General features: G+C 42.4%; 1 protein-coding gene across 1 annotated transcript; it reads right to left on the bottom strand.

The window, feature by feature from the left end:
• Positions 1–702: 702 nt before the first annotated feature.
• Positions 703–23564, bottom strand: LOC146784280 (uncharacterized). Its single transcript, XM_085632921.1, has 4 exons — positions 23253–23564; positions 20224–20397; positions 1619–1780; positions 703–942 (listed from the first exon to the last, which is right to left on the bottom strand). The coding sequence occupies exons 1-4, from the start codon at positions 23562–23564 to the stop codon at positions 703–705; spliced, it is 888 nt and encodes a 295-aa protein (XP_085489047.1).
• Between the last annotated feature and the right edge of the window lie 279 nt (positions 23565–23843).

Genomic DNA, 23843 nt, shown 5'->3' with positions numbered 1-23843 from the left:
AAATATCGTGACACAGTAATATCATGATGCACAAATATCGTTGACAAGAATGTCGTTTTTTGAGGTAAGTAATATAGTTGTAAATAATATTGATGCTTTTCATATAGTTTTCACTAATATAGTGGTTACAAATATCGTATTTTAATATGTTTTCATTGATATAAAAATGTTATGTGTTACTATTGTTAGGCCTTAATAATGTTTAATTCACAGTCTCACGATTACAGAATTGAAATATTTTCAATATCAATTACTTGTTTAATTTCAACAGCTACCAACCATTGACAAAGCCAATAACCCTGGCTGATTTTAGGTGTATATAGTTGTTGTGATATATATCTGGAAGCAATAACAGAAAGCTCAGAGAGGAACCAAAATACTGTTGGGGAGCACACAGAAAATTAGTTCACATGCTTAACCCATGATCAGAAATTATATAGGCCATGCCCCATATATTGACACCCTACTTTTTTCATCCCACTTAAAGCCCTTCATAAGCCACATGGCCAAAAGTCAAGCGGTTTGAGAATGTCATCAGAACCCAGAGGTTTTGCATTGCTTAACAAAACGGAGTAGATACTTGCGCACACTGCACCTACCTCTGTCATCATCCTTAAGTCGTTGTTAGCATGCCTAGAAATTGAGCGAAAGAACAGGCACCTGTTGCCTCAGAGACATCGGCTTAGGGCACTATCCACCTGGTCAATGTTTTGTATAACCCACCTGTGACTCCTGGAGGAGAATCACATCTAAGGCCCCTGAATGATCCTCACCTGCTCTGCTGCACAGCTGCATGTTGGCACAGAATGTTGCTGAATCTTGGTGGGCCTCGAAAGCCTTCATAATTGCTGTCTTGAATCTCCTGATCCCCATTTTGCAGGGCGTCCTTATTAAAGAAAATACTGTGTTGCACAAACCGTCCAGTGCCCTACTGATCTCTTCCTGCAGCAGGTGAGGGGGAGTCGGGGGTACAAGGAGACAGAAAACAAAAGGTGGGTTTAATCAAATGCATGTGTTTATTTGTGAAATATGAATTTTATTTATTGCACCCTGAAAGGGATGGGGCTAAGATTGAGAGAAGGGAGGCAGACCCTGGGCTGAATTGCTGAAGTGACTGGCGCTGGGTTACAACGCCACCTCTAGAACAAGGCTGCTTCTGGGTTGATATAGGTGAACAGAGCCTGCCTTCTTAGACTGTATGAGCCCAAGGTCCAGGGGTACTGAATCTAAGCCCTATATCCTATAGGGCTGTATGGCTGACAGGGTCGGAGCACAGCTATTGAGCTAGTCACTGCGAAAGCTGGACACACACATGGAACTAGTATTGTTTTAACAATTTTTGGGGCCCTGGGAAGGACATATTTGGGGCTCTCTGTTCGAAAGTCTACTACTAATCAAAGCCCTCATGATGTCAAAAAAACACTCTTTTTCAGAAAGGGGTTCACACAAAAAACTTTGAAATGTGTCTTTCCAAACCCCACAAAAATCCTTGTGCTGGGTCCACAAGGAATACAGGGCCAGTCACCCCGAGGCCTGCGTGACTCAGGGATGGGATACATTCAGGGGCTTTTGAGGGGACTTGGGGACTTCACGCACAGCCTCATGCTTTAAAACTCACATCACTCTGATCATTAGCCACATTTTTCTTCAAAAAGCTGAATACGTATTTGCAGGCAGTGCACTGGAATCCCCAGTCACCACCCAGCGGGTTTGTTCCGTTATTCATCCTCCATTCCTTCAGACCTCCAGCATACTCTTCAGCACCGGAGCCAATCAGCGTCTGGGGCAAAATGAAATAATAATAAAAGTGCACAAGAGTTCATTCTACAGACCCAGGACTGGGGGTGGGGCGCTGCTTTCACTACCCACTAGGCCGACCAGTCTACAGGAAAACTGAGAGCTTTCCCCGTAGGATGCTGCTACTGAAGGACCTTTAAGCCTGGGGTAGAGTCAGTTACATGACACTAGGGTGCCTCTCAAAGGCTGTGCAAGCAGGAGAATTTTGATTTTTTACAGCCTGGTGGGCAGAAAATCTGGATTTTATTAAGGATACGGAGCCTAAGATTATGCAAATCTCCTTTATTGCCACAGCTCAGCAGTAACAATGAAGAGAATATAGAACTCAAAAAACATTCCAATACAGTATATAGGGCGTGAGCACACATCCATCTTCCTTCTTTGTTGCTGCTGCTCAACAAGATAACTACCCTCATTACATTTGTGTTATACAGTTTATTTCTCTAGCTGTTTGTACTCTTTTCACATAACTGGGTCCTATTGATCCTACTGTGTGATATCTCCTTTTTAAAAATGTTTTTTCTTGCATGCCATTTTATTTAAAGCTAGACTGTGTGTGTATTTCATCTTATTCAAAACTATGTGTACTTTACCATTCTTTCAACTTCCCATGCTGGGACTTTATCTCGCTTATGCAGCGCTCATTAATCCAGCAGACGCTTAATTCCTTTCTTTCAATATTCATGAAATAGACACGATCTCTTACCATTGCCTGGCAGCGCTGTGTGCGCGAGCCAGGCCTGCAGCCTAACGTGTCTATTTCTTCAGCGCTGTGAGTGCGAGCCAGGCCTGCAACCGAACGTGTCTATTTCTTCTCCGTTTTCCCTTCTCTGCCTGTAACCTTCGCGGTCATGTTGTTCTGTTTCCTTCGGCGACCGCGGCCTAAACACACTTTCCCGCTCCTCTTATCATGTCTTTACTCCCCCACCGCAGTGCGCTTTTCTATTGCGCATCGCGGGGGAGACGGCTTAAAGGAAAGGCCATAAGGAGCAACCACGCATGCAGAGGACGTACGAGGTTGCCATATCAACAGCAGATAACCCTTGGCAGTTGCTGCTGTTGATGCAATGCAACGCGACCGGCTTCTCCTCAAGCATAAAACCAGTATATTAACCCCTTCCCACCTTCTTTTGCTACGGCCACAAACCAAATTTAATCCCTTCCCATCTACCTTATTTTTTATACCAATTAATCATAAATCAAACAAAAAAAAAGACTGTTACCTACCTAATCCTTTGAGCCCTTATTTCAAAAAAAAAAAAGGGGATTAATATAGACATAAAGTAGATTATTTCTTATTTAATTACTGATTTATATTCCCCTACAATGTCTCTTAACCCAGACTCCAACCTTGAAGGTAAGCTTGAATCAATGGTCTTTAAGGCCATGGACAATTCTATGGACTCTTTTAATGAGCAAAGAAGAGAAATCCCTAAGGAGGTCAGATCAAGACTGAGGTCTGAGCGCCCGCGCCCATCCCTTCCTGATAAAATCGCTATGACCCCTGAACTTGACCCTAAAGTTGTGGCCTTTATAGCCAAGGGTGCCAAAGACCCTAGGAAAGGGATTGACAAAAGCCTAAAATAGTGTCAGGATCGCCTCTTAGACACAATTAGCTCATTAACCAAAATCTTTGAACTAGCAGAAAATGCCTACGTTGGTAGCATACCTGTTGACCCGAAAGAGTTAGGCCATTGGGTCCAGAGGACCATCTGCCTGATTGGCAACGCTAATACTGCTATTTCTAATGAACGGAGAGAAGGAATTCTCCTAAAAATGTACCCAAAACTAATTGAACTAGCGAATAAAGATGGAGGCCCCTCTTGTCAAGGACTCATCTTTGGAGAGGATTTTATTCAGGATATGGCTAAATACGTTGGGGACTTCAGCTCTATCCAAAAGTCGCAACGCAACATAAAGTATTTTTTCAAGACAACATTTTTGGAAGGGCCGGGCGAATACGGGGTTGGTTCCCCGGCCGCGGACAATCATCCTCAAGACCCTTTCTGGGACGAGCCTCTAAATTCTAGCAGACATCCTTTTATGGGGCCAATCTTTCTTCCCACAAAGGCAGAGAAACCGTACAAGACCATTTCGGGGAGAGAGAAGAAACAGAGGTTTCTCCACAGGTAAGAACTTTGAAAGACCCTTTAGATACCCCTATAAAGGTAGGAGGGAGACTAGCCCTTTTCTCCGGGAATTGGACTATGGTAACTCAAGACCCATGGGTTCTAGATACAGTCAAGGGTTACAAAATAAAGTTTGTAGATACCCTCATCCAAACCAAAAAAACTTGAGAAATAACCTTTTCTCAACAACAGAAGAAACTAGTCTCCCAAGAAGTGAAAGAACTGTTAACCAAAGGGCAATAAAAGAGAGCTTGCAAAGAGGCTTTGTAAGCAACATATTCCTAGTAGAAAAGAAAGACAAAGGACAGAGACCTTTTAAATCTGAAAAGCTTAAACGAATGGGTAACATACCACCACTTCAAAATGGAGGGAATATACCTCCTGAGGTATGTTTTGAGAAAGGGAGACTGGTTAACCCATCTAGATTTAAAGGATGCCTACCTGACCATCCCGATTTAGCAGCCACACAGGAAATTCCTGCAATTCACATGGGAAGGAAAACTTTGGGAATTTTGCACCCTCCCCTTCGGCCTTTCTTCAGCCCCTTGGTGTTTCACCAAGGTACTTCATCCGGTAGTAGCATGGCTAAGGGAAAGGGGCATAAGGTTCATTATTAATCTGGACGATATCCTTATAATGGGTCAGTCCAAAGCAACGGTAGCTCGTCACACGGATCTTACCATCCGCCTACTTCAACATCAAGGGCTTCGTAATAAACACAAAGAAATCTTGTATAATACCAAACCAAGAAACGCAAATTCTGGGTTTCATGGTCAACACTCTGAATGCGGAATTGAAATTACCAAGGGAAAAGATACAGAAACTTCGGAGAGAGCTCAGAAAAATGCTATCAATGGAATTCTTTCCATTGAAACTTTTGGCAAGAATCCTGGGACTTCTTTCTTCAACCATCCTGGCAATTTTTCCGGGACCTCTACATTACAGGGCCCTTCAGAGACTGAAAGCAAAATCTCTCAAGACCAATCTGTCCTACTCACAATTGATTTGCCTAGATCAGGATTCCAAGAAGGAATTGACTTGGTGGCTCAAGAACGCGGAAGCCTGGAATGGCAGGGCAATCTTTGAGGAAGCCCCAGAGTTAGTAATAGAATCAGATGCGAGCCTAGAAGGTTGGGGTGCCACATGTGGCGACACATCAATAGGGGGTCGTTGGACACAACTCGAGGAGGATCTTCACATCAACTGCTTGGAACTCCTGGCGGGTTTCACTCAGAATTCCGTGAAATGCTGCATTATGCTGCGCATGGACAATGTTTCTGCAGAGAAATACGTCAACAAGATGGGGGGACAACACTCAAAGGGTCTTACGCAAATAGCGAAAGGGTTTTGGAGCTATTGTTTGAACAAGGGACTCTCAGTTACAGCAGAGCATATTCCTGGTTAGAACAATGGCGTAGCAGATTGGTTCTCAAGGAATTTCAAGGATTCCAGCAATTGGAAACTAGACAGAGGAGTATTTATAGCAATTCAAGACAGATAGGGCCTGTTCGGGACAGATCTTTTCGCGGACAGGTTGAATACTCAGTTGAAGAGCTTCTTCAGCTGGGAGCCGGATCCTCAAGCTTTGGGGGTGGATACCTTCCTCCAGGACTGGCGGGGCTTAAAGCCATATGCCTTTCCGCTGTTTGTCATGCTTTCATGCCTTCTCTTGCATGCCCGTCATTACGTGCAGAACATGGTAGTGATAACCCCTCTTTGGAGGTCGCAGGCATGGTTCCCAGTTATTCTAGAGATGTCTGTAGACTTCCCAATTCTCATACCACCTTTCAGGGAAATACTTCTGGGTTCAGAGGGCGAATCTCATCCTCTCATAGACCAAGGCCTATTGGTTTTGACGGCATGGAACATTTCAGGCGACAATGGGAAATCTCAGGACTTTCGCAAGGTGCTTTCCAGCTCATATCTGAGTCTTGGGCATCTGGAACAAGAAAGGTATATCAACTGGCGTGGAATAAATGGGTTCGCTGGTGTATTCAACACTACGATCCCGTTTCAACTGATTTAGTTCACGTAGTTAATTTTCTATCGGAACTCTTCGCTTCTGGCCTATCTTACAGAACAGTTAATGTCTATAGATCAGTGATAGCTGCGGGTCATTCCTTAGTTGATGGTGTCTCGGTGGGACAAACCTTCTGACAAAGAAAATTATGAGAAGTATGAGGGTTCTTAATCCTCCAACTCCTAAATACACGGCCTTATGGGACGTAAGAAATGTTTTACAAGTTTTATCCTCTTGGGGTGATAACATTAACATCTCTCTTAAACGTATCTCTTATAAGCTTACTGTCTTACTTTCCTTAGTTTCTTTTAGACAAACGTCAGATGTTAAGGCTTTAGGACATTACTAGCAGAGATTATCAGCCTGAAGGAGTTTGTTTTTATCTTTAAAAAAGGACAAAAACTGTCATCTTCAATCTTCTACCCTTCCTTCTCTTTGAATGAAAGTCTACGTGTTGTCAAGTGCCTATTAGAGTATGAAAAAAGGACTGCCCCTTTGAGAGGTATTGAAACTCAACTTCACAGATCCCCTCATAAAGCTGTCTCATACCCAAAACTTGCAAGATGGGTGAAAGAAGTGATGAATGAGAGTGGTGTGGATGTGTCTATCTTCGGTGCACACTCCCTCAGAGGTGCTTTGGCTTCCAAAGCCTTTATGTTAGGTGGAGGGCTCCAAGATATTCTTAGAGCAGCTGACTGGTCAAATGAAAGTATGTTTAAAAAATGTTATTTTAGACCAATCAATAATGTGATTGATAATGTGCTTAATTCACTTTAAACTTGCATAATGTTGGCCACCGGGTAATGATTTTTCACAGCCTGGTGGGCAGAAAATCTGGACTTTATTAAGGATACGGAGGCTAAGATTATCCCACCTCTTATTAACCCGCCCTGGGTTTATTCCTTTTGACCTTTTCTTTCAGAATAAGTCCCCTTTGGATTTCGATTGTTTTAAGAAAATTCTTCACGTCATTTCAAAGTTATGTTCCCTTTTCGCAGCACTGGTCTAAACAAAGAAGGAAGATGGATGTGTGCTCACGCCCTATATTCTGTATTGGAATGTTGTTTGAGTTCTATATTCTCTTCATTGTTACTGCTGAGCAGGAGACAGTGGCGAATCCCAGGGATTTCGACAGATGCTTTCAGACTCATATCCGAGTCATGGGCATCTGGCACAAGGAAAGCATATCGACTGGCATGGAACAAATGGGTTTGCTGGTGTCTTCAACGAGGTTTTGATCCCGTTTCAACTGATTTAGTGCGTGCCGTTAACTATCTTTCAGAATTGTTTACATCAGGCCTGTCATACAGAACCGTGAATGTTTATAGATCTGCTATATCTGCAGGTCACTCTTTAGTTAACTGTGTTTCTGTGGGTCAGAATTTACTAACTAAAAAAATAATGAGAAGTATGAGAGTACTAACCCCTCCAACCGGTAAAAATACCACCCTATGGGATGTTAAAGATGGAGAATTCAGGTATATGTTGTCTTGGGGGCTCAAAAATTCTTGGTTTTCGGGACAGTCAGTTCTGTCAGGTTGGTGTCAATCAGAGGCCTCCAGGACTGGGAAAAAATCAGCTGTATGTCATGCCAGTAGCTTTACTAGGTTTGGTAGGAGAAGGAAGAATCAGTGGCATTCTGGGGCTGTTTATTGGAGACTAGATGGGCAGCAATAGTAGAGTTAGTCACAAGTCAGATTGGTAATTCTGAAAAGCTGGCAAAGCCAATTGAAACCCATGCCAGACAGAACTTCTACATGGCTAGTAGAGTTGGAGAAAAGAGGGAAATATTGCGATGGAAATATCTAATAAACTCTTCAAGACTGTATTTTCACTATCAAAAACATTAATCTGGAGATGTTTTATTCCATAGAGTATGTGGCCTAGCAGCTTCGCAGCAGGGCTGACTTGTCCGCGTAGGGTTGGTCTCTTTTATAAATGGTGTAAGTTAAATAAAAGGGGATAGAAATGCTGCCATGAGGTTGGTTGTCGCTATAAGCATGTTGCTTCACAGGCCTACGTCAAACTGATAAAACTCTGAAATGGAAAATTCCACTACAACGACTGCTGGCTAGTTACATTCCATTTGGAGAAATGCCAAGGCTTGGAAAACCATGTCCACAAAATACAAATGTGCGAGAACATGCCCCTTTTTGCTCGGTCCCCCCATGTTTTGAGGGCTGATCATCCTGGTACTTTATTTCTTTATTTCGGCCAATTTGGCCATAAAAGACACATGTATATAAAAAAGACAAAGAATCATAATAGCACACATGCAGCAACACTTTAAAACAGTAAGTTTAAAAATGTAATACAAGAATAAATTTTCATCTCCTCAATTTAAAACACATTTCATTTTAGGAACAGATTTTTATAAGCATATACAGAGGTCCTACTCAGAGTATCTGACCAAGTTTCCTGCGAATAATATACACAGAGTAAAGGAACCTGCTTGTGCTAAATACAATAAACTGGGTTGTATTGCTTTTTATAATCCTGTATGCTGTAGAACAGGATCTGGTTCCTAGGAGAGTACACATGGGTTTTAGCAATTTCTTTCGAGCCTTCAGGTAGGCACTACATCCAAACAACATGTGAACCTCATTCTCCGTACAGGAATTTAAGCACATGGGACAACACCCGCTTTTGTCATTCAGGCCTCCCAGTCTTTTCTGTGACCAGCGTTCTGTATTATAGTTCAGCATAAGGATCCCATATCTAAACTTCAAGTAAAGGGACTTTGCAATAGGTGGCTCAATTTCATCCAAAAAGGATTCGAAGCGGGGTTCGTCCTTAAAGGATAAAAAACCTTGAATTAGAGACCCAACTCTACTTTCATGTACGAGCCTGTCACTCATGTAGGACCAAAAGGCTCGTTTTACTATAGATTTAGAAGAAGCCGGTAAATTGTCAGGATTCTCCCACATTGAGTATAATCCCAAAAGCATGAACCATTTTTTAATATGCACAAGCCACTGAATAGAGTTAAAAGAATCAAGAATCAACAATTCTTGAAGGCCATTCCTGTATTCGAGCAGTTCTGGGGTGGACCATAACCTAACCCAAAACATTAATGGTCTTATAATGGCAAAGTAATCTGTTCTTTTAAAATTCAAATCGAGCTGGAGGGGTATTAAAGGTGTACTATTCGGGACCCTAACAATAGCTCTCATGAATTTATTATCCAAGCCCTGAAAGCTGTCTCTGGCCCAAGGTCCCCATATCTCTGCTCCATACAACACTGCAGATTGAATTTTAAATTTAAAAAGCTCTAAGACAGGGGTTACACTCTTGCTTGTGCTAGCGTTCAGTCTACGTATAATAGGTTTAACGTTGTGGGCATATGATACCTTACTTTTCTCAACTTGGGCCTTCCAACTTAGTTTTGAATCTAGTGCAACGCCCAAATAGGAGAAGTTTTCCACAGTTCCTAATTTCTGGCCATTCAAAATCAAAAACCCTCTGTCCGGTTTGCTGGGGTTTAATGCCATACATTTCGTTTTATCAGCATTTATTTCCAGACCCTTGGTCATGCAATAACAGCTAAAGGAATTTAAGAGTGCCTGAAGTCCTTTCTTGGTCTGGGATATAAGAATGGTGTCGTCCGCAAAGAGCAACGCAGGCACCCTCTCTCCATTAAGCTGCGGGGAATCATTAGTACAACCATTCAAATAGTTGGGAGCATCATTAACAAACAAGGAAAACAAGGTAGGGGCCAAGACACACCCTTGGCGAACCCCACGTTCAATGGGGATGTTACGTGTCAGTTCGCCATTTGGACCCCACCTGATGTTTGCATAATTTCCAGCATGCAACTCAACTATTTGAGCCAAAAGACACCCTGGCAAGCCTACTTCACTTAAAGTCCTCCAGAGCAAGTTGCGAGGGACAAGGTCGAATGCGGCTCTCAGATCTACGAAAGCTACATACAAATGACCTTTCCTAATATGCACGTACTTCCAGATCAAACAACAGAATCTGAATATTTGATCTATGGTACTAGTCTTGCTCCTAAAGCCGGCTTGAAATTTAGAGATTATTTTTGAGTCCTCCAGCCAATCATTAATCCGAAACAGTAAGTGTTTGGCATAGAGTTTTTGCAGGGTGTCCATTAGACTAATTGGTCTATAGTTTGAAGGTACCGATCTGTTCCCCTTTTTAAAAATTAACACAACTTCCGCTGCACGCCAACTATCTGGAAAGCGACAGCTTGTAGACAGAACATTAAATAAACGATTTACATAAGGAGCCCATACTTCGATGTCGTGTTTATAAAGATCCCCCGGTATTTTGTCAGGGCCTGGTGCTTTACTATTTTTTAGTTCATTAATCGCCCTTATTGTTTCCTCCAATGTGAAGTCAAGGGGTTCAATGGGAGGGGGGCACCATAATATATTATTGTCATCAACATCATATTGTTTATAAAGGGATGTGAAATGGGTCACCCATGTCATTTCATCCAAAAACGTGTCTTTTACAGCTCTGCCTGCATGCCCCTCATTTGCCACCAGCCTCCAAAACCCAACATTATCATTAGTTTTTGCAGCAACTAGCATTTCTGACCAAATCGACTCTTCCCATAGTTTTTTTGATGTTTTTTGGGCACACTTATATACCTCCCTTGCAAGTTTGACTCCTTCTTTTGATTTGATTTTAATAGCAAGCAAGAGGTTTCTCTTAGCCAACCTACATGAGTGATCGTACCATAGTTTTCCGTGACTTCCCACTCTTATGTTTTGTTGCTTTTTCCTTGGCATTTTTGACAAGCAAGTTTTTAGTTCACTGAAGAAAACATTGTGCAGTTCGATAAAGTGATCAAAGTGGACAGGTAGAAAAGATTGTCCAGCTATAGGTCCAAACATTTCCCCAAAGAGAGAGTACACCGATGCTAGGGCCTTACCATCAGACAAAATATAGGGCCATTTTACTGCACGTCTATTATTATTTATATGTACATCCTCACACATTTTGCCATTGGTGGTCTCAGATGATAGAGTAGCTAGGTTGGTAGTAATATCACTAAACATTTGCATATCAATGTAAAGTTCTAAAGGGTAGTGATCACTTTCCTCCCTACTTGCCACTTTTAAATCAATCAAATAATGCCAAAGGTTAAGTGAAACAAGTATGAAATCTAGATTACTATTGGATTTCTCAAAAGTTGGTTGTTTTGTCAGGTCCGAAGGGAGGCGGCCGTTACATGCTCTAAGACCATGATCTGCCGTTAACCTAAGCAGTTGAACAGCCAAAGTGGAACACTTAACAAAGTTTGAGGTTTCAAGCTGGGGAATTTTGTACACCTGGTCCTCATCCTCAAAGACGTCATTAATACCAGAAACCGGTTCGAAATTACAGTTTAGGTCGCCTCCCAAAATTACCGGGGTATCTCCAACCACCTTTTTCAAAAAGAGATCCAGTGTTTCCAAAGTAGGTGAGACCTTGGAATGGGCAAGTGGTCTATTGTAGACGTTGACAATATAACATTCATTTCCATTTGGGGGTACAATTTTTAGGGCCAGAATATCAGGTGTTCCTGTCTCTATAACTTCAACCCTCATAACCAAGGTGATTTTAAGCCATATGATCAACCCCCCTGACGGTCTCCCCCTATCAGACTGAACTGCCTCAGTGCCATAGGTTTTGTATCCGACTCTATGTGGAACATCTATTGCCCATGTTTCTTGCAATAAACAAAGGTCACTAGTATCAACATAATCAGCCCATTCAGGATCCTTAAGATTTTTACCAACACCAGCAATGTTCCAAGACAAAAAGAGAAAACGTGGGGTCAGTCTATTACTGGAACAGGTTTGGTTATCAAAAGCCGGCATAAGTACCGACTGATGATGAACATTACCTAACTGTATGTCGGCAGTTTGATTCTCTGTCTCAATGACCACATCTCTTACTATGGTATTGGTTCCCCCATCTAGGCAACCCACATCCAGATCGTGACATACTTTATCAGCTGCTAGAGACCTTTCCTTGCTCTGGTGGTGATAAGACTTATTACCTAGTGTACAGTAGGTGTCATATAACTTGTGAATACAATCTGGCATAGTCCCAAGTCAATCGACAGCATCTAGACAACTGAACCTGTTAAAAGTGGGAAAACCAGACCACATATTTCGATCTGCCTGTCTAGCCAAGTTGGGTACATAGCCGTGACACTGTTTGACAGTGTTCCAATTGGACCCATATTGTATGGGCCTCGGTGGGGGGTAAAAAAACGATAGAGGCCTGGCTTCAATGGGTGGTGTATCTCCATATGATTTCCATTTGCAAATCTGTTCAACACTATGGGGTTCCTCAAAAGAAATGACTATACAGTCACCCATAATTGATTTAGCCATGGGTCCTACCCACGGCACCCTACGAACCATGAGGATTTTACTTTTCATATGATTCGGAGTGGGTTTATTCGAATTTAACCAATAGATCACTTTATTTTTTAGAGATTGAAAGTTCTCCTCATATTGGTTTTCTAATTCAGGTACCCCTGTAAGAACAATTACAAATGGGCTTGCGTCAGGTGGTAAATCTATATACCCTCCTTTAAAGTTGTTATAAGCATGGCCAGATTGATAGTTTGGCTTATTAGGAACATTGGCAAAAGATCTATCGGTCAAGGATTTATTGCTGACAGGTAGATTAGATGTGGGTTTCTGTGGAACAGATGTGTTGGGGACAGGAGAATGGATAGTAGCAACATTTAGTAATTGAGGCGTTTTGCTTTGAACATGACCCTTCAGCAAAGATTTATTAGAGGTATTTGCAGATGACGAGGTCGAGGGAATTATATTTGATGTGACTAATGTATTTGTTATCGATGTTTTATTTGTTCTTTTAACTATTTCCTCCTTTTGCTGCTGTATGCTAGCTGGATTTTTATTCAGAGGTATCACAGGAGCAGTAGCTGGTGCTTGCATAGACACTATGGGTACATCAGTGCAATTGAGACTTAAGCTAGATAGTGTAATAACACTTTTTTCTACCTCAAGCAACTGATTCTCAATGCCAGTTAACCTCACTTCTAATGGCCTGAGTAGTTTCTTAAGCGTGTCCCATACCAGTTTTAAAAACTCTTCCCTTCCCTCTTCCTGTCCTATCATGTTCAAAGAATTTCTCTGGCCCTCATTGACAGAGTGGTCAGTCAATATGACCGAGTTTTGCTCATCTGTACTAGCATTGACACTTTGAGCCGTTAGAGGCGCTTGGTCAGACATATTATTAGCAATACTTACATTGAGTGTTTGCGGGGCCCCCCCTATAATATTTTGACTAAAGGCTACCTTCGCCTTTTTTCTAGCATACGCAGATATATGTTTCTGTTTTCTCTTATGTTTTAATGATGTCTTAACAGGCACCTGGCTTTTAATCGGGTCTGTTTCCACCAATACCTTTTGCTTCTCACCATTTTTACTACCCACGATATTCCCTATCAGTGGATCCGAAGATGGAAAGCTTTCAGATACAACACTGACAGAGGGGCCCGAGGGAACAAAATCTTGGTTAATAGAGGGAGTTGTTTCCTCAGCAGTAGAGTGAACCTCGACCAAGGTAATAATTGGTGTGGGGCCAATAGTGCGCTCAGGGGTTTTTGAGAAGGCAATACTACCTAGAGAGGATTTTTTCCCTAGTGCTAGTTCGGTAGAGAGCCTCCTTGCAGACTCCAGCTCCAACGATACTCTGTGCTGGAGTTTGGTAATCTCATTATCAATTGAAAGGCTAGTCCTTGTGATAAAATCATCCAGGGTCCCTGTAGCCTTTTTCACGGATTTGGTAGACTTACTCCTAGCTTCACGGGCAGACATTATTTAAACTATAGGTTGTTTAGAATTAAAACACAAGCGCAACTAGACAACTCAAATAAAAAACCAAGAGGGATGGCCCGGTCCGGTCTTAATCGGTCTATAACGGCCTAAAACGGCCCTGTCTTTGCCCAGTCTTAGCCCCGGCCTTTGCCCCGCGCGCGTCCCGCGTGCGCGTTGCTATCACTGATTATCAGGGAGAAGAACAGGTGGAGGGGGCGGGAAGAGGACCAGCTGCGGCCGATCAGCGCCGCTGAGCACGCTGGTCCTCGCAGTCCCGCCTCTGTCCTTGGTGTCAGCTGTGATGTCCCTGAAGGCGCGTTGGTGCTCCAATGCACGAGAGGAAACCCAAGGGCTGGATCCCCAACAAGGTCTCTTGCCTGCGAGCGGCTCCCGCGAAGCGGGGGCCGCGAGGCGTGGCGAAGTGGCCAGAAAACGGACAGGCAAACAGAAGCAGCACTCCCAGCAAGGTCAGTGCAGTAACCCAAGTAGCTCCCACTCCGCGGTGATTTTAACGGGTGGAGGGGGCGGGAAGAGGACCAGCTGCGGCCAATCAGCGCCGCTGAGCACGCTGGTCCTCGCAGTCCCGCCTCTGTCCTTGGTGTCAGCTGTGATGTCCCTGAAGGCGCGTTGGTGCTCCAATGCACGAGAGGAAACCCAAGAGCTGGATCCCCAACAAGGTCTCTTGCCTGCGAGCGGCTCCCGCGAAGCGGGGGCCGCGAGGCATGGCGAAGGGGCCAGAAAACGGACAGGCAAACAGAAGCAGCACTCCCAGCAAGGTCAGTGCAGTAACCCCATACTAATTTCAATTTGTACAGGGCTCCTGTAGAAAACGTCGCTTCACGAAACGCCGTAGCTCCCGCAGGCAGCCTCCCGGCGCAGGGGTTTCCACGCCGTTCAACATCGCCTCTTTCAAGAAAACATGGTAACTAGAGGGCAGTCACCCTTCACAAAGTAGACCTGGTACTTGAACTCGCGCAACCATAGCTCTGTGTAGTAAGGCACTACTGCTCACTCTCGAGTGTATGTGCTCTGACACATAAAACATGGCAAAATTGGCCAAGTTAGAAAGTAAAAACTTTGACCATGCTGACCCGATTGGCTTCATCACAATCAGCCTGAAACTGCGCCTAGGTCCCAGTCAACCAGGAACTGTGATTTCTGATGAGCACTTTACTGTTTGTGGTGCTTTTTTGTCTTAAAATATTTTTAAATCATATCTCCTGCCCCAAAAACAGGATTTTAGTGGTTGTGGTTTATTTTTTCTTATTATTAATTTTCATAATCCTTAGAAATTGGCTGTGAGATTTTTTGGGTTATGTTGTGTTTAGACTTTTTAACTCTATTAGTGTTGCAAAATGCTTGCACAATTTTCAAAATTAAGCCTGTTAGTTCTGTGCCACAGCTACAATGGTTGGGGACAGTTTTAAAAAATTGAAGCTGTTTTTTTTATCTGACAGGATTTTGGGACTTATTACTTAGGAACGACTCACATCCTCCTTAAATAATAACCAATTTTCTCACTAAATGATTTCCATAGACAAACCATTTTCATGAAAAATAACGAAGTACAGGGAAAAATGAAACAGGACATAGGGTGAAATCCCAGGTTAGGTATAAAAAAAAAAAAGTCAAACCATATTGTAATCAATTAAATAATAAGTACTGTAACAACAATTAGGCAAAAAAAAATAAAAGACGGGGCTCCTCTGTAAGTGTACCATTGCTGGAGCATGTTTTCTGTGTCGACTACTTTGGAGCCCAGACAGTGGAGATTCAGTGAAAAGTTAAGTAAATTAAAACAATTAAACAGATGAAGGAGGTGCAAAGTGAAGTTGAAAGGAGCAACACCACACTCCACAAGTAGGAATCTCCCACAATACAACAAGAAGCAAGCAGCTAAGAAACCGTGGGTAGAGGAAATATTGAAGATGGACAGCGAACAGTAAAAATGGTTTTCTTTAGCTCCACTTTAGTTTGGAATCAATAGTTTACTGCAATCCCAAATAGAATGTTAATTAGTTTTTAGGGCTCCCGGGATTATGCTATTTATGTTTTTTACATTTCCATCTGTATTCATCCATATTTATATTCACTGAAAAAACCATAGGTTTCACACACGTTATAGTTAGGAATTAGCATTTAAAAAACCTTGCAAATTCACTGAAAAAACCATAGGTTTCACACATGTTATAGTTAGCTGGACATTTTACTGATAAAAAACCAATGAAATTCCCCCGTTATAGTTAGTGCAGGCAACTATAACTCAAGCGACCGCAATCCTCTGCTGATGCTAATACTGTATTTAGACACTTATTTGCCCATGTCTTCTTCCATTAAATTTTAGCTATACATATATTACAAATATTTTTTTTTCATAAAGACACATACGGGGGAATTTCATTGGTTTTTTTATCAGTAAAATTTCCAGCGCGATTCTGATTGGCTGTTAGATCTTAGTAAACATTCGAATCGGTCGAAACCAGGAAGCGGCGGCCGCCATTTTCTCTCTCGCACTCTGAGGGGGGGTGGAAAAACAAAGGCCAAAAACATGTAAAGGGGTTGTTGTGACAGGTCCTAACCACCTAGCCTTGATGATGGTGTCCCCAAAGAACCCCCAAGGCCAAAAAGTCATTTTTTTGGGGGGGGGGAAAAATCGCCGATTACGCTTACCGTACGAGTACGGTAAAAATAAGTAAAAAAAAAAACAAATCATCCATACTCTCCCCACCCCGTGTGCCAATTGCGCACGTTACGCTGGATGGGCCATGTACGCACGATGCGCTTCGCGCACCGTGCGCACATGGAGGACATATTATGCGCTTCGTTGTGAAAGGTTATCTTTTAATTTTTTTGTCTATAACATATGCCATGCACAAATGGTGCCCTTCGGGCGCAATTGGCACACGGGGTGGGGAGAGTATGGATGATTTTTTTTTTTTACTTATTTTTACCGTACTCGTACGGTAAGCGTAATCGGCGATTTTTCCCCCCCCAAAAAAATTGACTTTTTGGCCTTGGGGGTTCTTTGGGGACACCATCATCAAGGCTAGGTGGTTAGGACCTGTCACAACAACCCCTTTACATGTTTTTGGCCTTTGTTTTTCCACCCCCCCTCAGAGTGCGAGAGAGAAAATGGCGGCCGCCGCTTCCTGGTTTCGACCGATTCGAATGTTTACTAAGATCTAACAGCCAATCAGAATCGCGCTCGCGCACGTCACCGTACGCGTACGGTAAGCTTACAGTAAGCGCACGGTAAGCGCACCGTAAGCTGGCTCAGATATATATATTGATTTAAATGCTATTTTCTCAGGATCTACTGAACAGATTTACACCAGACCTACAAAAGGCACTTCCTTGACCTGAGGACTACCTCTCTGCCAAATTTCAAGTAACTCTGTTCGGCCGTTCGGGCTGTAGCTGTGTCTAAAGGTCCTATGGAAAAATGCATGGGAAAAACGCGTTTTGGGACCCCCCTTTTTTCTCAGCCCCCGCTTGACGAATCCCCCGAGACTTTCAGGGTAGGAGCGGAGCGTAGCGCCCCACCTATTTTGAAAATTTCGCGAGGATTCGTCGACCGGCGCCAAAGTTATTCCAAATAGAATGTTGCGGATTTCCTATGGAAACAGGGTCCTAACTATAACTATCTACTGGCGACCGCCAGTAGATAATTTTGCTAATCTTATCTGTATTTATCCATATTTATTTTGGGTTTTGTAAAAAATGTAACTGAAATTAGTATTAACCGATAAATCCGCACTCATGCTTAAATGCCTGTCAGGTTTCAATGCTATCAACACCAGCAGAAGATAAATCAATGCACTTAAAAGAAAATATGCTAATTTCAGTATCAGCCTTGTGCATATCTACTGCTGTTTAAGCCTTTTTTCTAAAAATCCTTTCTTTTTAACCCCCTTACCTATCAATCCACACAGCTATTGCCTGGTAGTCAAGGCAGACAGTATTTAGAATAACTCAAAAAGCAACCCTATTTCTGTATTTTTCCACATTTAAAAGGAATACAGATATGGAAATAAATGTTTTTCTGTCTCTATTTATCTGTAAAAAGCAGTAATGATGGAAAACAGGGGGCCATAATTATTACATATAGAATTATAGAGGGTAACAGTGAATAACCTGGGGTCCTGAGTTATAACAAATAGACAACAAGAGCAAAGGTAGTTTTTTTTTTTTTTGCTTGATAACATTTAATCTCTTTTTAGTTTTACACATTTTCAATTTGAAAATATATTTTTCATTTTTGTCAAAATTAAGTATAATTTAATGATCAGGAAGTACCCATTCCGTACCTTTGCCAACAAGAAGCCTGCCACAATCTTTAGGGGCTCATTTCAGGCTCCTCTGATATTTGATATATTTGTCCACCATAAGACCAACTGGCAGTAGACAGGACATGTCACAAATTTCAAAGTTGCACTAAATGTGGGAGAAAACCTTCCACTTGCTAGGAGAATGACAGACATGAAATCTAAAATCAGCAATCCCCAAATTCCAGGATATTGAGTAACAACTTGTAAGAAGTTGGTGGGTGGACAAGAGGGGCAGAGCTAGAATAAAGAAGAAAAAAGCGTGCTTGGACTGTAAATTAAATGCCTGTTGGATCATATTATGGACACTACACAGGAGAAAATCTAGGTAAGTTGCCTATTAGTTTATCTTGCTATGATAATAGGATGTTCCTATATTCTTTTTCAATAAAACAATAATAATAAAGTGAGTTTATGACCGGAGCTGCACCCCACCCCCAGCTTCTTCACACCCTCACGGGTGAGTAGCGCGCTTTAAAAAAAACCTCATTGATTGATTGATTGGGTACCATTTTTATCAAAACAAAGGCCTTCCAGTGTGTCACTCAGCCACTTCTTTTGTGAGTGACGGCACAATCCAAGAGTCAATAGGGCAGGGGCCTGAGAGGGTTAATAGGAAGTTGCATTTTTTTAAAAACAAAGTTGAATTTAACAGAACAAGATACTTCTCAGATTACATTAGAGTTCATATAGCAATTGGGTTGTCTACAGTTAGGCCCCCTGACATTTTAGAAGTAACGCAGAGAAAGCATACATTAAAACATCAATTTAAACTATCATGTGCAGCAGCTGGTCATGCCCCCGAGTAGGACCATAGTGTGGGCAATGGGCAACAGAGCAGAATGCTGCTCTGCAGCATGTGCTAAAATGCTTTGTAATGTTACATTGATTTGTCATGTGTGGCAGGGCGTTCCTGGTAATACATACATGTTACATACAAGTCAGGCCTGATTGTATGCCAGCATGAGAGAATTAACTCTTTACTGTGTGTGTCAGTGTGTGTGTTTGTGTGTGTTAGGCTTACAGCCTAGAAAATTATTTTTGGGAATAGCAATGTTAACAGTGTGTGCAAGGTCACATTTATTTTCATAGCTGATGTCGAAGCACTGCTATCTGGCTGCGGACCCAACAGCTTTTTGAGGTATGCGGGGATACTTGAGTGACTTGTTATAGTAATAGTTATAGAATTCTAATTACCATTCAGCCAATGCAATAACCACAAGCCTGATGATATATATGTTAATATTAGGTAGGGACTAGACTGCTCTAATGAAGAGAGCAGGAGCGTTCAATGTTTGAAGTATTTCTCATATTCACCTTGTTTCGTAACATGACTACTGAGATTATCGTAATAATTACCGCCATTCTGTTACATAAACTTGTTGTACGAATTCTGCATAATAAATAACCTTTTATGTGAAATTTCAACAACTGTGCATTTCTACTGTCTCCAGGTGCCAGAATGGGGATCCATACCTATATACAATGCTTCCCTGTAGATAAGAGTTACTCTCAGGGCTTTCTCACTCCTAACATTTGTTATCTATATGAGAGTAACTTGTTGTGGTGAAGTATGAGAGACACCTATCCATTCTCCTATTCTCTGAAGAGCATATGCTGTGTCTCATTCCTCCACGAGGGTCTGCCCCCGAGACGTGGGGTTCGCAACAGATTTGCTTGTATAGTTGTCCATTTTCATCCTCATACACTTGCAGCACTGTAGGAGTTCAAGAACATTCACACTCAAGTGTTGAGGATTCTGTCTCATTGAGTTGTGTGGGTGTGGTTAATGTCCTGATTTTAATCATATAGTTTTGTTATGTGTGTTGTAATCGTCCGTGTTTAGAATGGTTCGCTGCTGCCAATTCCCGTTCTGCTACCAAGAGCAGTGTGTTGTGATGGTGTTGCCTAAACCGGATGAAGTTTGCTCTGCCAGTGTCAGATTCCAGATGCTCGAAGCCGCAGCCACTGTGACCTTGGTTTCCTACAGCGCTGTGAGGTAAGCCAGCATGATGGGAGGATCACTAGCGTGTATCATTATTTTGTATTAATTAAAATAATCTAACATATAGCTAAAAACAACCCAAGTACCAACAGAAAAAAATGTCAAGGAGATAATCTTTTTTTGAAACACTTACCTCGGCAGCAGCATTCTGCCAGAGCTCCATGCAGAAATCTTCTTTCATGCATAATGAGGCTGTCTCGTCACTCTGGCACCAGTATTGAGGGCCTTGCTGACATAGCTTAGGGATCTCCAGATCAACCAGCTCCAGACCAGTCCCCGCTGCACCAAAGCACAGACAAGAAGGATGCTAAGTGAACCACAAATAGGGTTTGGAAATAAACAGGTAAATATTAAAACCATACTCAAATTTCATTGGCCCCAGAAAGAAAGCTCAATAAGCCCTGTTAGGGTTCTAAACAAAATGTTGACTTATTATATGATTACATCTTACATTTGATCTGTGAGGCTACTCCAAGAGACCTAATAGTTGGGCCTCATCTACATAGTTCTCACCAAATTTTCCACACAAAAAAATGTCCATTTCCGAATTTATTGAAGAAGTGATGTGATGGATGGTCAAAAAGGGATCAATCTGTAATGAGATCCAAAAATGTAGTTTCTTATTCAACATGTTTTGGCTCACAATTTATAGAACACATGCTTTCCTTTAGCTTACCAAATTTGCCAACTGGCCTGTTTACTCTGAATATGACTACATTTCTGTTTTAGTTTTTTATGACATGCATGCTGTAGGGATGAGAGCCTCCAATGACCTGTGCCTCAGTGCTAATTTTGCATTTTTTCTATTGCCAATGAAGGTTCCTATGTCTTTTTGCTTTTTGACAACAGTCCCTGAAGCATTGGGACTCCCTGAAAGGCAATTAGCATTCCTAAAGAACACACATTTGGTTCACTTTGAGTCAGGAGATTCTCCATTGGTCTCCCTGTCTTGTAGTCTCAAGGACTAAGGGCCAGATTACGAGTTTGGCGGTCCTACAGTGGACAGTGCAACGTGCCGTCTGCAGTAGAACCGCCAAAGCCGTGGTGTGACCGCCTGCCAGATTAGGATTTAAATCATGGTCTGGCAAGCGGTCCTGCAGTGGTCCGATGGCGGCAGTCTGCTAGGCTCATAGAAAAGCCTATCATGCAGACTGATACTGACTGCAGATTCATTCACGGCGTGGCATATATACCACACCATGCAGGAAGGGGGCGCAAATCCAAGGAGGGACTACATGTGGCTACAGCACTGCCAGCATCTTCCGGCTTGTGAAAGACAGCCGGCCCAGCGGGATCTTTGATCCCACTAATACCGGTGGTCTTGTGGTGATCCGACCGCTGCAGTTGTAATACTGCAGCCAGTCCCGCAGTGTGGTGGCCAATGGACCGCTGTACACATAATCTGACGCACAGTCTCTCTTTGGCCCTAGTCTGTGCAAGACCTGGTGGGAGGCTTAGGAAAAACAGGGTCCCTTATGTTTATTTAGACTAAGAGTATATGTTTTGCAATACTAATTTTGATTGTCCCAACGTGTGTGCATGGTCCATGCTTTGCAAATGCTATGATTCCACCCATCACTCAGGTTGCCCGTATCTATTCGCAAACAAGAATTTTTCTAGAAATAATGGTTGCAAGATAGAGTACGGCCACTGCCCACAGATGACAATCTCATCCCCTTCATCTTTCTACTATGGTTCTTTTTTTCCATGGCTTTGTGGAGATAATACTCAAGCAACTGTTGCAACCTGACGGAGAGTAGGAGACAGAATGCCTCATGTATAGAAAATATACCGGCTTCAGACTAGCAGCCTGTGCATAGCTGTCCAGCATCCGGCATAGGGTGACCAGATTTTCATCACAAAAACCGGGACAGACATTGACGTGCACTGCCCTGACCATATAGATAAATATTGTTCATCAGATGTTTATGCAGTTCAGTTCATTAAGTCTTTATTGCGATTTTTCATCATAAAAGACAAGAGTTTCCAAAGATAAAACAGATTTCATCCTTTTTAAAATACACCATCATATGCTAAATCTAAGACTTAAACTATATCACAGCAACAATAAATAATAGGTTAATATATAAATAAATACATGTTAAAAAGTATTTTAAAAAAGATTAAATATATAGCTCAGCAAAAAGTCTTAATCTTCATCGATTAATTTACAGGGGTTAATCAACTTGTAAACCACACAGAAGTTAATGTTCAAACTTTACCCGCTGCTAAGAGGTCCCAAGTTTCATCATTGACCAGCTACTTTCCCCCCCCCCCCTTTTTATGACGTAAAGCCCATACCCAGCTCAAAAACTTTGTTACACCAATTACGACAAGGTTTTTAGTGTCTGATTTCAGTATTCTCTTAGCAACCATTGCCGATCTTGTATTCAAAGCCACGCATACTGGTTTCAACCAGATGCTCCTCGGCTGGTGATTACCAGGGCAAACAAACAAAAAATGATCAATACTTTCGCTAAGATCATGACAAAATGCGCACTTATCACTACTTGTAGAATTCCATTTACTTGTAAACCTGCGTAGGGGTAGAGTACCTATCCTAAACTGGTGGTACAATTTGCGGTCATGGGGCTTCGTAATAAGAACCCAGTATCCTTCCAAGAGAGTTTCATCCTTTAATTCGAGAAAATCCCTAGACAGTGACTGGGAGATATGGGAGGAGAATCTCTTGATTTTAACCACCTCCCAGTAAGCTGCTTTAAAGGACCTTTTCGGGGGAAATTCTGCAGCATCTGGGTTTTCCCATAGATTCTTCATCCCCATATCAACCAGCAAGGACAGTATTGCAGACAACCATGGGATCTTATGTGATCGACTCATCCCCCTCACTTCCAATAAAGCCTTAGCGTACAAAAAAAGTTCCGGGGTGGTCCAGAGACGCCTCCAGAAAGCGAGTGGCCTATATCGTGCTACATCTGCGAATGCGTGACAGCCGAGGTCAAGAAACAGTGGTAAAAGGGGGGACGATTGTGGCAATCCTATTAACAATCTCATAAACTTATTTTGGGCTGTAGAAAGTGAAGATAAATTACTAAAACCCCAAATTTCAGCACCATATAGTATGGCTGGACTAATTTTGGTTGTATATATCTTAACAATAGGGGCTATAGGTTTAGTTAAAGACAGCCTATGCTCCTTTACCAGGGCACCGGCCAGCTGGGCATGCTTTAGTGCTAGCATTTCCACTTGGACCTTCCAACTTAGTTTATCATTAAATGTAACGCCCAGGTAGGTAAAGACATCTGGCTGCTCCAATAAGGCGCCGTCCATATAAACACTCGCCTTGACTGGCTTGGACCTATGGAGCACCATAAACTTTGTCTTCCCTACATTGACCACCAGCTCATGTGTGCGGCAGAACACCTCGAAGCGGGACAGAGCCAGCTGTAGACCCTGTCTTGTTTTAGAAATAAGCAAGGTATCGTCCGCGAACATGAGCAGTGGTACTTTCATACCAGCCAATGTTTTAGGCATCAGTTGGGTGATTTTCAAAGTACTGAACCACCCCGTTTATAAATAAGGAAAACAGGGTGGGAGCCAGCACGCACCCCTGACGAACCCCTTTACTAACCTTAAACCTTTCTGTGGTTTCACCTGGTTTGCCCCATCGAACCTGCGCGTATGTACGTTCATGTAGTTTGACCAAAATAGCAACCAGACAGTGAGGCATCCCCATTTTCAATAATGCCCTCCGCAGTTTCTCCCTTGGAACGAGATCAAAGGCGGATTTTA

The sequence above is a fragment of the Triturus cristatus genome, chromosome 11 (assembly GCF_964204655.1).
Source record: "Triturus cristatus chromosome 11, aTriCri1.1, whole genome shotgun sequence".
NCBI classification, from domain to species: domain Eukaryota; kingdom Metazoa; phylum Chordata; class Amphibia; order Caudata; family Salamandridae; genus Triturus; species Triturus cristatus.
The sequence above is the reverse complement of the archived record's forward strand: the minus strand, read 5'-3'. Positions and strand labels throughout refer to the sequence as shown.

Bases quoted from the DNA above. Each gene is read 5' to 3' on its own strand.
- LOC146784280 (XM_085632921.1), bottom strand. From the start codon at position 23,564: ATGAAAGTACCACTGCTCATGTTCGCGGACGATACCTTGCTTATTTCT. The intron at 1,781-20,223 runs GTAAGTGTTTCA...ATTTTGCCCCAG, and splicing joins GGCAGAATGCTGCTGCCGAG to ACGCTGATTGGCTCCGGTGC. The intron at 943-1,618 runs GTGAGTTTTAAA...CACCTGCTGCAG, and splicing joins TGGCTAATGATCAGAGTGAT to GAAGAGATCAGTAGGGCACT.